Source organism: Cryptomeria japonica, chromosome 2 (assembly GCF_030272615.1).
Source record: "Cryptomeria japonica chromosome 2, Sugi_1.0, whole genome shotgun sequence".
Taxonomy (NCBI): Eukaryota; Viridiplantae; Streptophyta; class Pinopsida; order Cupressales; family Cupressaceae; genus Cryptomeria; species Cryptomeria japonica.
In genome coordinates this window covers 253,462,406-253,476,576 of record NC_081406.1, presented here as the reverse complement: position 1 = coordinate 253,476,576, position 14,171 = coordinate 253,462,406, and the positions used below count along the sequence as shown (strand labels likewise).

At 34.5% G+C, this 14,171-nt stretch overlaps 1 protein-coding gene across 2 annotated transcripts in view; it reads left to right on the top strand.

Annotated features, from left to right (window-relative positions):
- Positions 1 to 14,171, top strand: part of LOC131044656 (probable ATP synthase 24 kDa subunit, mitochondrial) — an 82,221-nt gene that overhangs the window by 42,882 nt on the left and 25,168 nt on the right. Inside the window, exon 4 of one of the 2 annotated variants that reach the window (XM_057978025.2) lies at positions 1,845 to 1,955. The exons of the other annotated variant lie outside the window; for it this stretch is intronic. Coding sequence (XP_057834008.1) covers positions 1,845 to 1,955 — 111 coding nt within the window. The remainder of the gene's footprint in view (positions 1 to 1,844; positions 1,956 to 14,171) is intronic. 2 annotated transcript variants of the gene reach the window in all.

Here is a 14,171-nt window from a genome sequence, read left to right as displayed (position 1 = left end):
GATAGATAGAGAAAGCCTCTTCAGCAAGTGGATGGTGAGAGAATTAGGACTCTTATAGATCAACATGTCTTCCTTGAATCATGTTGTGATGGTTGGTCCACAAGCATCAAAGGCACACACTTTTTTACTCCTTGGTTAATTAATATATGAAGGGTTTTTAGGCATATGATTTGCAGCCATCATTATGGGTTGTAGTTGGTATGAAGGAGCTTGAGGTAGCTTTGAAGGGAAGGGAATATTGGACAGCCATGGGGTAGGATTTGCAATCACCATTCATAGCTGATATGGAGGAACTTGAAAGGAACTAGAAAGTGGGATGTTTTGAATCTCCTCTGTCTTATTGCTCTAGATGGTTCTCAGACAAGTGTACTGGTATTTTCTAATGTAGGATACTAATGTATGGCTGTTCTTTTCTCTTTATGATGGTCTATAGAACGGGGAGCCTGCTTGCTAGATCAGATGCCAGATGATTTGTGTTTTATACATTAGAGACGCTATAAATAGATGCTGTCGTCAGAGCTTGCAAAGCTATAGATTCAGCTGATCCATGAGTTTGCAGTACAGCTCAGGGGACTAATAACCCTCCATAAGTCTGGATAAACTCAATTTTATGGTTGACTGGGAAGGTTAACAGAATTCACAAATTTACAAGGAAATGTAATGTTTTCTGAATTGCAAAATAAGAGGAATCGATAAAAAATATGAAACACAACAGTGAACAGATAGTGCCACAGTTTAGTGTCTGAATTGTTGGGAATATTTATATTGCCCTAGGAGATGTATCTACAGGCACTTACCAAATCATGTGCCCATTTGATAACAACTATCATTGAAGAAATCAGCATTGCAATGGAATCACTAGTGTATTACTTCTTTAAGTAGTAGTCCTTGAGTACACAGGCAGTTTGACATTACAAGGTTCCTTTAAATTTGCCAGTGCTTCATTGCATTCAAATTTCCATTGGAGATGCTTCACAACTTCTTGTCATGAATTTTAGATATAATTTGTATACACATTATTTGGGCATCTTCATTACTTTCTATATGAGATGTACATTTTATACATCCCTACTCCTTTTGCTTTGAACTCACTATGATCTTTTTTACAGATTTACTATTATAGATAAACAAGCTCTTTTTTGCCACTTATACAAAATTTACCCTGAATATATTATTTATGTTGATTATTTGCCCATCTGGCCCTCACTCATGCCATTTCACCTAATTTATCAGAGTAATATGTAAACATTTAAAATGATAAGTTCTGGTTCCTAGAGATTTATGTCCCTTGGAGATTGGAGCAGCTCTTATTTCATTGTATTTATTGACTAAAGTTAGGTGGATAAGCTAGTGAATTTTGAAGATGAATTATTTCCTCAGAATGCACCTTATTAAAGGTTTTGGCTGTGTATTTATTCACTGTAAACAAGTAAAGTCATTTTTGATGGATCCACTTTGACTTGAAGTCTATGAGGGTTATTATAGCCTCAATAGAATTTACAAATTGCTAGATTGAAATAAATGGTAATAATCCAATGAGACAAAGTCGAATATCCTGCTGGGTTCTTGCCTTCCTATTCAAAGCTCAAAACTCCAACACATTTTGCTATACAAGACAGCCACATTTATTTTTTATTTTGATATTCTTTATTAATTCTTAGGTTTGTAATTAATTTTTTACCATGTTAAGCATGTTTCATGATACTATTTTAGATAGGCTGTAAGCAGACATTTAGTGTTTATTGATAGGAGTGTTGCATCTGGCAATTCAGTGCTTGTGCTATATGTGATTGTGATCTTTTGTTAATAACTACTTATTAAGGCTACACCCAATTTGTTTCCAGGGCAGGGTTATATTCTGTTGCAGATCAAGTTAAGAATTCAATTAATGATTTTACTGAAGGTATTACTGATGCTCGCTCATACTTGGAGAAGGTGGCAGAAATACGAGTAAAGTATGTAAATCTTTCATGTTCAGTTGCTGCTAAATTTGAATGTGGTTCTATAAAAAGGAAATATGTCAGTGTTAATTGAATCGCAATAATTTTTTATTTAGTTTTCTCACTATGTATTTTTTTTTGATTCGTAAGGCGCAGCCAAGGCTGCAGTGAGAATATATTAATTTAAATAAAATATTTACATTTGATTACAATGACAGGCCAGCTCAAGCTTTAAGGACAAACCTTTTCCCCATAGACTGGCCAGCATTCCCTCCAAAATCAGACCAAGCTTTTACAGAGAATCCAATCATAGCAAAGCTTTGTGTGGTATAATCAAAATAAACCACCAAACAGCAAAAAAGAAACACCCACCTGAACATATCGATGACCTCGACAGTTTGTCCATGAAACAAAATCCCAACTGTGTGAGTTTTCCATGTGAAATGATAATTGATTGTTTGATAATTACTAATGGAGATGAAAACTCCGTAAATAGAGATTAAAAGAGGATCTTTCCATAACGGAAATGATTGAGAATAGAATCACGAAAGATAGAAAGTAAACTTCCTAAAACTAACTAAAGATGAAAGACATAAATGGAATTCTCTAAATACTAACTAAATGACTAAGATGACTATTATATCAATATTGCAATATTATTTTAATACCCTCCCTTAATGGTCATCCTACTGCCTACCCTACAGAAGATGTGACATAATCTGCAAGTCATTTGGCCATGTATGCATAAAAGACTGCCCCCTTCTCCTCAAAATACTCTGTGACATGAGCCTACTGTTGAGACACTCGCAGTTTCTGCACAACTTCTGGATATGACCAAGTTTACCATAATCCTTCCAACATGATGTTTGGTAACAAAGCTATCCTTCCTCCTATTCAAAGACACAGAAATTTAGATCAACTTTTACAAAAAGCTTTGGTTTTTGTTGATAAAAAATTGACCAAAAAACAGAAACCTATGATTTTATCCAAAAATTGTTAAAAGAGTTGTAAGGCAGTACCATGTTTTTGTGGAAAATTGTCAAACCCTCATTGCAAGCTGAGATCACACATGATTTTTTGAAAAAATCGGCACAAAATAGAGAAAACCTATGATTTATATATGAAACAATCGTGCAAAAAAACAAAAAACCCATCAAGTTATGGGCCCATAATGCTTCTGCTGTTTAAAAATCAGAAAACCCATCATGATTGTTTTTTGAAAAAAATCAGAAAACCTACAAAAACAACATTGCCTGGCAAAGCACCAAACATCATGCAGTAACAGAGACATGGCCAAGAGCCCTTTGCATGGTTTAAAGAACCTTTTATGCTGAAAAACACCATCGCAGCCATCACAGAGAAAGAGAGCCCACCACGATTTTTGGATTTTTGTTCAAAAAATCAACAAAAAACAGAAATTTTTCATGTGCTGAGCCTGAAATCTTAACAGTGGAAAGCTTACAAACAAAAATGTGGCCACAAGCTCTTCAGTAAAGACATTGGAAAATCTTCAATCAAAATCCCCTTCTGAAAATTTCTCACGAAAAATTCAAGAAAAAACCACAATTTTATTTTAAAAAATTGTCAAAACTTTTGGGTAACAACCGCCTCCACAATTTTTCATAAAAAATCGTAAAAAACTAATGGAAATAAATTCCAGGTAAATACCCCCATATTTATTTTAAAAATTCACCAAAAAATTATCTTGCTTTGATACCATGAAATGTTAATTGATTATTGGATATTTATAAAAGGTGATGAAAGCTCTTTAAATAGAGATTACAAGAGGATCTTTCCATAATGGAAATGATCGAGAATATAAACATAAAAGATAGAAAGGGAACTTTTTAAAATTAACTAAAGACGAAAGATGTAAAAAGAAGTTTCTAAATACTAACTAAATGAATGAATGATTCAATAATTGGATAATGTATTCAACAATATACAAGCGTATATATAGAGATTACAAGACGACGTTCTAAATTAAGAACAAGTCGTTTAAAGTGAACTACCAAAAAGCTAAACGCTAAATAAAGCTTAAAAGCTAATTAACTAAAAAGAAAAAGCTAAATGCTAAATAAAGCTTAAAAGCTAATTAACTAAAAAGCTAAATGACCATTAAACAAGGAATTAAATATAGGTGACTAAAATATAATTAAATATTCTAATAGAAATGTTAATTGATTATTGGATATTTATAAAAGGTGATGAAAGCTCTTTAAATAGAGATTACAAGAGGATCTTTCCATAATGGAAATGATCGAGATTATAAACATAAAAGATAGAAAGGGAACTTTTTAAAATTAACTAAAGACGAAAGACATAAAAAGAAGTTTCTAAATACTAACTAAATGACGAAGATGACCATTATATCAATTTAACAATATTATTTTAGTAGAGCATTCTATGGTTGCCAAAAAAGAAGCAGCTCCAATCAACTTGTGTCCTTAGCCTTCCTTGTAGAAGATCTTTGTACTCATAACCCATTCAAATTTCGCCAGTTAGGGAGTCTCGTCTTCTGTCCTAATTCCAGCAACAACTTGTTTGAGGAACTCCCGACCCACCGTGGTCCACCTTCTGTGTTGTTTCAGCTTGCATTTGTCCAGGTTTAAGATAAATGGCTGTCTGCAACCTCAATCCCGGGCTTAAAAAGCTTTGGGATGTTGTTTAGCCATGAAATTCCTACACCCGACTTTGCCATGGCCACAATATTTCATCATCACCCAGAAATTCTTCCTTCAAGACTAGCCGTAAAAGAGGTAAGAGTCTGCACCTTAAGCTCTCCATGTTTACTTGTTATTGGTTAGCCAAGATGATAAACTCCCTGCCCAGGACCATCCTAATTGCTTCCATTGTCAGCACCATTGGAGCATTGCGTATAGATTGTAGTTGATGATCCAAGACAAATCCCAAGAAAGACATGCCGTTTTATCCACCTCAAACGTATTGGGGAATTCATAGTTGCAGAAGACAAAACAGAGTATAGGGCAAGGAAGAAGATGCTTAATTCCTTATTTATAGAAATGTTGCAAGCTCCTCACATGAGCCCTAGTAGTTGGCTAGAGTATACTCATAAATGTCAATCCTATCAAAACCCCAAAGGAGGCCACATTGAGATGCAATAAAAGCCAAGCAATGTCAAAATCTTCAATTGAAGGATTCGATCCTCATCGCAGGCATTTGAAAGGACATGAGCCATTAGAGACCAATTCCCAATTCCCAAGGACATGAGCCATTCGTTAATAGTTCTAAATTTTAATATTGTTTATCATGGTGCAAGGTGAAGCTGGTTGAAATGATTCTTAGTGGTGCTGTGATGTCCCCTTCTAGTTGACATCTGTCAGCTGAGTAGATTAGCCTATCACTGACCCTCGTAGGCTGATGAGGTTGGGTAGAGGGTCCTCCAGAGTTTGATTCACCACCTTCAGAGCAAGCACTCCAGGTTTGGTCTTCGTTTGAGGTCTCCAGGACTTCGTTTGAGATACTTTCTATTTTTAGCAGTCCTGCTATTTATAGTCAGTAGGTTGGGCAAGGATAGATTATGGTTTGGCAGTCTCCAGTTCAGACGACAGACATTTCTGATGAATACTTAGAGAGATATTAATATTTAATTATTTTTAATTAAATATTAAATGGCGAACTTTAATGTTTTAATGTTTTAAAAGTCACTTTAAGTTATAACTTAAGTGAGGGTCTATTTCTCATCAGATGGGGCCAGTTTTTATATTAAATGGAAGATGATTTATTTTTTGACATTTCAATAGTCAAAAATAAATAATAAAAGTTAAAACATCATTAAAGGCCAAATCACACCTTTCTTGGGAATCATGCCAACCCTAAATGGAGAAGATTAAAGAAGATTTTAGGTCTTCTTTTGATTATGCTAAGTTTTGATATTTTTGTTTGGAGCTCTGAGAGGAGTTTTTGGCCAAGGGTTTCAGTAGAAGATTCTTCTGCAGTGATCATAGGTATTGGTACAGGAAAACGTGGGATTCTTGTACAACAACATCAGAGGCTGTGAAATATCAGTTGATCTTGCTCTTACAGTTGGTTTCATTCAAGGACCAAGGTTGTGCTTATTAGTCAGAGAGGCACCGTTATTTATCAGTATTTTGTTGCTGCAGCAAACAATGAAATAAAGATATCCAAAGGAGATATTTTTGATGGCTGTACGGCTGCCTGGGGAGTAGCACCAATCACCTAAGGGGCTGCGATTTGCATGTTGGAAAGATCCAAAAAAATAAACAAAATAAGGAGAAGGTGCGCCTAGCCTAGAGTCACCCACTGAGCTACCATGCAAGTTGTTTGGGTCAGTCTGGAGTGAGTTATAGCATGTTGTCATAATGGACTGTGTATGACCAGCAAGGAAGAAATAAGGGTTTCCAACAATTCTTGGTATTTTTCAGTTCCTATCTTTTATTGTTTGTTTATGTATTGAGGGTAAATAAAGGTTGAATACATGTAATAAGGGTTTGATCAGTTTATTACTGATTTAGAATTGATTTCTAGCGTTTCCCTATAGTTGCTTTTTGTGCTTAAGTTTGTCAAAAATTATATTTGCTGCTACAAATTGGCAAAGAACACACTTGAAACGCAACAGGTTCAGTTAAACATCAGTTGTCTCAGTTGAGGACCTTTTAAGGTTCTTACAGGTGCAATATTAAATGAAACATATGAAGACTTGCAAACTTAGCCATGGTCTTTAATACTGCATGTCTTGAATAATCTATTTGAAGAGGACTTTTATATTGCTGTCTAATAAATTTTTATTTTTATATTGAAAAAACTAAGGTTACTGCATTGAGTATGATTGTCCTGGATATGTAATTCTTGTATCTGAATGTGGTTGTAATATGCGAAGAAAATAAAAACCCCTTCTAAATTATAATTCATTTCTATAATGTGCTTTTGCATTAATTTGAAGGTATGTCGTTCCTGTGTTTTCAATTTTTTACTTGGCTCATCACCTTAACGGGCCTGAATTGTCCTTGCCAACTTTGCAGATAAATATTTGTTTATTTTGTATGCAATCATATTCTTCCAAAGATATTTCTACTTTTTTCCTTAGTATACGGGAAGATAAGGGACTCCAGAATAGTAAAGCCCCCTAGCTTGTTATGTTGCTTATGAAATGGGAATGTACACTTGCTACAAGAGGCTTGCAAGTTGCAATCATAAAGACATTCCTCTGCAAACATTTTTCTCAGGATCCAATGTTATTTTTCTGATGTGTTTCTTAAGACTGCACATTTCCGTTTTCTCCTAGTCCTGGCCACATTTGTACATTCTATCAAACCAAAAGCGTAGTCTGGGTTCCTTGTTATGCCATCAATAAAATAGGTAATATCCAATTCTGTTTCATCTTCTTTCAACTTGACTAATCTCCTTTTTCTGCAGTTTTGGGTTGATAGCATAGTTTTAGGGTTTGGAAAATTCAATTTGTTCAGGAGCTCAAAATAATTACAGTAAAACTTCCACAGGAATTAAGAAGCATGGATCCTATTGGACAAATCCAGCAAGTCCAAAAAATCTGGTTCTGGATGGATTCGGACCAGATATGGTCAGATTTGAAACAGGCACATGCCTGGATTTGGTAACTGTGTTGTAAGAAAATTCTCCATATTTCTTTTCCTTTTTCATTCCTTTTCTCCCTCCCTTTAGAAGAAAGCATGTGAACATCTGCACAGGTTGAGCACTTCATTCCCAAAATACAGCCAAGGTGCTGGACTAGAGCTACTTTTATTTTTATTTTTTATATATAGGGATGATAGAGGTATGGCTTTAACTCAATACAGCTTGGACATCATTTGTATACCTTTACCATCATTTAAAAATTGGAAGAGCAGAACTTGTAAAAATTACAGAACCAGAAAGCTTCTCCTTTTTCTCTGTCAGATTCAAAATTGGGTGCTGAAAAGGGCAGAGTAAAAAATATATAGGGAGCAGTAAAGTTTTGTCTTTCTTACCATGAAGTAGAGACATCTTAGGCCATCAAGTAGATTTGCACTTCAATAGCTTGTTTCATTCTTAATCTTTATCAGCCACTCCAGTTTGCTTTGCACAGGACATGCTTTGTCTCTAATCCTAGTCCGGTCCCCTTACCTGTTACTTATGTGCACAATCCATCCATGAAAGCAAACATGTTACAGACCATAGCAGATGCAATGCTTACACTCAAAATTAACTCTGAGGGTTATCTGTAATACACAGAATTCATAATGGCTCTGCCACAGATCAGGGATAAGTATAGAAGAGATCCAACTTAAAACCACACACAAAGCCATCATCTAGACATAGTCCAACTTTATTAACAAGCAGAATAACCCCCTAAACATTTTCCAGAAGATAATGAGGAATGCAAATGGAAAGTTTAACTTGTGCTGGACAAACTCTGATTTCTTGTTAACTGAATCAACATTTATCTCATTGCTCTAGAAGGATCTACTTTGTTGCTTTCCTTTTTTCTAAAGGAATAGGGAAAAGGGAAGATTAAATTTGAATATATGGGTTGATGGATTTGAAGTCCCAAAGCAGCTCAAATCACATGATGTGAGGGACAGTACCATGACTTTGCTAAAATGGGAGAATAGAAAAGAGGGTTTGTGATCTTATGAATGCCCTTAATAAATTTGGAAGGATATATATCCTCACTGTATTTGGATTTTATCTAAACTATTGGTTTGGGTATAAGGGTTTTGGTTTGTGCTGGTACAGCAATTCTTTTAGGTTTGGGTATGCCCACACAAAAAACATATAGAAATCATATACATCTACATGTTTGTTGGAAAACTTTCCATCTCTAATCGAATAAAAGTATTGATGAGATTCAGGGCTTAGTCTACAAGTACACCCAATAGAAATCCGTGATTTTTACAAATCTGAAAAATTAAGTTGCCTTAATCGAGAAAACCATTCAACCACTTTAATACTCTTAATAAACCTATCTTATATGAGCATAAAATATCAATGAAATGAACAATAGTTCACCATAAGATAGTAGCAGCAAAGAATGGCACAAATCCGCAACACAAGAATAACATCTAACAATGCAAGATTTATGTGGAGAAACCCTTGTGGGAAAAAAAACTCCGAGTAGCGAAGCCAAGAATGTATTATCATCTAATGTATGAGATTACAATATATTCACTTCCATCACTCCTTTTGCGTCTTCAATCTAACAACACATTGTTACTTTTCCAACTTGCAAACAATAGTAGCTCAAGGCACCAATTTATGGAAGAGCTGATGTGAGAAACCACCATAGATTCCCAAAATAAGAGGCAAATTTCACCTTCAAAATCATTTGCCCCCCTTCGTGGACAGCTTGTAAACCTTGTATAAAAGAATAAATCTTCACATGGATGCTCAACCTGTAGCCAAAAAAAATTTAGAATATAATGTTGGATGTCTATCCATGAGAAGTTTATTTGCTGTAACATAATTTACTGCATTATTGATAACTTATTTGCACATCATTCATATCCACCTCAACCAAAACTCTTTCTTGAACTTTACAAAGGAAATCAACATTTTTTGTATTTCTTGATGCATCAATGGATTTGAGGAAAACTATGTCACTTTAGGAAAAAGAAATGAAATTTGAAATTCTAATGTTAATCACTAAAGAAGTGAGGAATCTTAATCGCTAAATCGATGGTTTTCAGGATGTAAAACCACCTGAAGAAGATATAAGGAAATTTAGCAATACCCACCTTTCTCCTATTTGTCCAATCATTGGGGTGATAATTGTGCAACCCTCTTTCCTTCAAAATTCATGTTGTTCCTCAATTTTGGCCTTCACATTGGCCATCTTTTGAGTGAAGATGGAATCCTTTATCTCCTCATTGTTTGAGGCTTTGAACCTTGCTCCACAAACAGCAATGGCATCTACTTTATTTTGCCAATAAAGAGACCTAAAAACAGAAACAAAATAAGTTTTATAAAAATTTAAAGTTCAAATTTGTAATGTCCCCTATTAGGTTAAGGCATGTTTTAGCCATAATTAATCTATTTCAATATACTTATAACTCAACTAAATATATTAGGAGACAATTCCACCTTAACATGCATCAAATCAGTGATATTAGGCAGCTCAATCAATTAACTATTATTAAATAAATTGTTCATCTATCATACATCCATAATTCTTAATGCAAGTGTCAAACCAATTGTAATGTTCCCTATTAGGAAACCAATTGTAATGTTCCCTATTAGGAACATCTCCTTTCCCAACTTAACAGAAAAACATATTCTTCTTCTTGATATTATCTTAAGAATTCTTTAGATTTATGTTCTAATATTTATTTGTCGAGTAAAGCATTATTTCTCTATATATATATATATAGTTATATGTATTTATATTTATATATATTCATATATTTCCTTCTATTTTCAGATATTATTAATGACTGCAGACTAGTTACTAGATAGTATAATTATATCATTATTAATATTCACAATATTATTAAATTCTGCATAGGAACATCAGCGGCTTTCTACATTAATCATCCATACTAAGCACGTCCCTATGCATACCTCTAAGGACGAGGAGGACACTGCCTGTAACTTAATAACAGTTCTGATCTGATTCCATCCATTCAATGGTTGCAGATCCTATATATTCCTTCTCCCTACCCGTCTTAATCATTCTTCCTTCACCTACTGAGCACTATCACTAGGCTTTTTTCTATCCTGGTTGGATGCCTAATAACATTAGTTATTAATATAACTGTGGCTGTAAAGGCAAACAGATCTGACGTGGTCTGCCATTATATGTAAAATGAAATATGACTCATATGTATTGCAGTCTATATTAATATTACTATTAGATTCTGCATACAGACATTATCAGGCTTCATATATTAGGCATACGTATTAAGCACATCCCCTATGCATACCCCCGAGAGCAAAGATGTTACTGCCTGTCCCTTCCTGTTCCATCCCTTTATGATTATTGGGTGGCAACTTTATATTCCTTGTTTGCTGCTGTAGAGATACGACCCTTACCAAGGGTTGTATGTTAGAAAGGACGTGTCTTATTAACTAGTTAACTGTTTGTTTAATGGTCATTTAGCTTTTTAGTTAATTAGCTTTTAAGCTTTATTTAGCATTTAACTTTAGCTTTTTAGTTAATTAGCTTTTAAGCTTTATTTAGCGTTTAGCTTTTTAGTAGTTCACTTTAAACGACTTGTTCTTAATTTAGAACGTCGTCCTTGTAATCTCTTTATATACGCTTGTATATTGTTGAATAGATTATCCGATTATTGAATCATTCATTCAATTTATTTTTCATGGTATCAGAGCGGGTCGATGGGATTCTTTAAAGTTTGGCGAAAATTCATGGCTTTCTTTTTGGAATATTTTCCAAATTTTTTTTAAAAACGATTTTGCTTTTTTGAGGGCTTTTTGAGGGTTTCGAGGGTTTTTGGTTCGTGGGCGAATTTCTTTGTATTGAGCAGCAGTTCATGTTTTTTTTAGGGTTCTGGAGATTTTTTGGGCCTGCAAAATGGAGGTTTTTTTGCAGATTGAAAATTTTTCTAGGGTTTCTTCAATTTTCGATTAGGGTTTTGACCCTTCAGTTCAAGTCAAAATTTTATTCTGATTGTAGATTTTTGGTGGGTTTTTTAAGATCTCAATTGGGTCTTCATAAATTTTTTTAAGGTGCATCGTTTTCCGTGCCTCAAATTTGAGCTGTCGGATCTGCATTCTGATTTCAGATTCTTGGTGGGTTTTTTAAGAGCTTTTTTGGGTTGGTCTCAGATATTTCTGGGTGCCTCGTTTTTCGTGCCACAAATTTTGTGCTAGCAAATTTGCCTTGGAATTTAAAAACAGTCAGCAATTTCTACTTATTTTGTGGACGTTGGGAATTTTGGTGTTTTTTCTGCACCGTTTATGCTGTTTTAAGTTTTCAGATTTTTTTTAATTTTTGGGCTTCTTCCAAACCTCAAAATTCGTGCCTTGGAATTTGTGCCAGAATTATCCTCCAGGGTTTCAGATTTTTTGTGCAGCTGCTTCTATTCTGATTTTTGAATCATATTCTTCTATCTCATGCTTTCACTAGGTTGACCTCGTTCAACTTCCATTTTCGTGATGGCATCTTTGACCAATATCATGTTGGAACACAGTCAAAAGTTCAACAACTGCTACAACACTTGAAAACAGTGCATGTTCACGATATCTAAATATCGTTGCCTTGATTAGATTGATTTAGGCCAGACCTTGTCCTACAGGTCCTAGGGTTTTCACATTGCTTTTCCTCAAAAATTGTTCGCAGGGTTTATAATTTTTTCCTTAAAAATTATTATCTATCATCTGCAAAGCTTGCGTGGGTTTTCTATGTTTTCACCATAAAAAATCATGGGAGGGTTTTGCTTGATTTTTTCCTAAAAAATAAGGGTTTTACCATTTGATGTTTGGTATTTTACCACGTGATGTTGTCTGGTGTTTTCCCACGTGATGTCTGATGTTTTACTGCGTGATGTTTGGTGTCTTATCACGTGATGTTTTGTGTCCTGCCATGTGAAGTTTCAGGGTTTTGTTCGATTTTTTCCTCAAAAATCGATTTAAGGTTTTTTACCATTTTTTCCACAAAAATGATGATTTGTATCTTCAGTTTTGGAGGGTTTGCCGATTTTCCTCAAAATCATGGTTTCAGGTTTCAGTTTGGTTACCCAATGTTAGGTTGGATGGATTTTGGTATTCTTGGTCATTAACACTTTTCAGATCCAGGGAGGGTCTCCACCGCGACAGAGTGTTATTTTCATTTGTGATCAAAAGATCTGCAGTGTCTTTTGTAGGGTAGTTAGTAGATAGAATGACCATTAAGGGAGGGTATTAGAATATTTAATTATATTTTAGTCACCTATATTTAGTTCCTTGTTTAATGGTCATTTAGCTTTTTAGTTAATTAGCTTTTAAGCTTTATTTAGCATTTAGCTTTTTCTTTTTAGTTAATTAGCTTTTAAGCTTTATTTAGCAATTTAGTAGTTCATTTTAAACGACTTGTTCTTAATTTAGAACGTTGCCCTTGTAATCTCTTTATATACGCTTGTATATTGTTCAATAGATTATTTGATTCAATTATTGAATCATTCATTCAATTTATTTTTCAACCCTGTTGATGTGTTTTTTATGCACATAACAATACAGAATAAATTACCAAAGTAATTTACTCTCTCTTGAACAAAATCACCTCAGATGCTAAGAATGAGATCAACTAAAATGATTCCAAGGTTTCCACATGTCAGGTATTGACGAGTGGGTAAGTTCAGTGGTTGATGTGAATTGCTGTGTTTCACTTGGGGACTTACGCAAATGTTTGGATTATCATGAATGATGCGGAATAGGTGTGCTGACAACTTAAGATTTATCAATAAGGCTCTAGATTTACTTCTTACTAAAAAAGGGGGAAAAAGAATAGGGTTCAGGAAATCTATTCTAATCTTAGGAATGTAGGAAATGATGAATGGATCTAGTGGAATCAAACCAGGCAAGGTCTCACAATCAGGTATTGACACAAGCTTAGTGCAATCATCTAAGGTATACTTAATGATTTTCAAACTATCACCATCAAACGAAGACACCATCCAAGTTGATGCTTGTCAACGGATGCATAATAGTTGAAGTTATGCTTACTCAAACTCCAGTTGAGCACACAAGGTGCACTTACCAGTGGCAAGAGGCTATTGGTATGGATTAAGGATTCCACACAAATATACTCAACAAATCTTCCACTCAATCTAACATAAATGAATCTAAATTCTAATCTAACTTGGAGGAATTGAGAACCATGAATGCAAATACAACATTTGAAGAGAAAAATCACCAACAATTGAACAATGATTAGGATTCAAATAGCTGTAGCATATACCAACAATTCTACAAAAACTCTCCCTTACAAATGAGAGACAATGAGGTTTATATAGTCTCTTACAAAATGGATGGCCCAGATTGATCTAAGATCAACAACCAAGATTACAAGATAAAACCCTAATTAGGGTTTGTACAACCACCATTACATTGGCCAATAAGAAGCGAGGGTAGGTAAGATAAATAATATTTGATGTAGCACCATGTGTCACCTATTCCCTCCTTGAATGAATGTTGACTTGGCACCCTTTGATTGAACGAATGGTGACTAGGATGCCACCACAGCTTACGTTGCACACTTAATCAATTTGCCTTGTACATTCTTCATCTTCACAATGTTTGGAATCCTTTATGATACTTTGC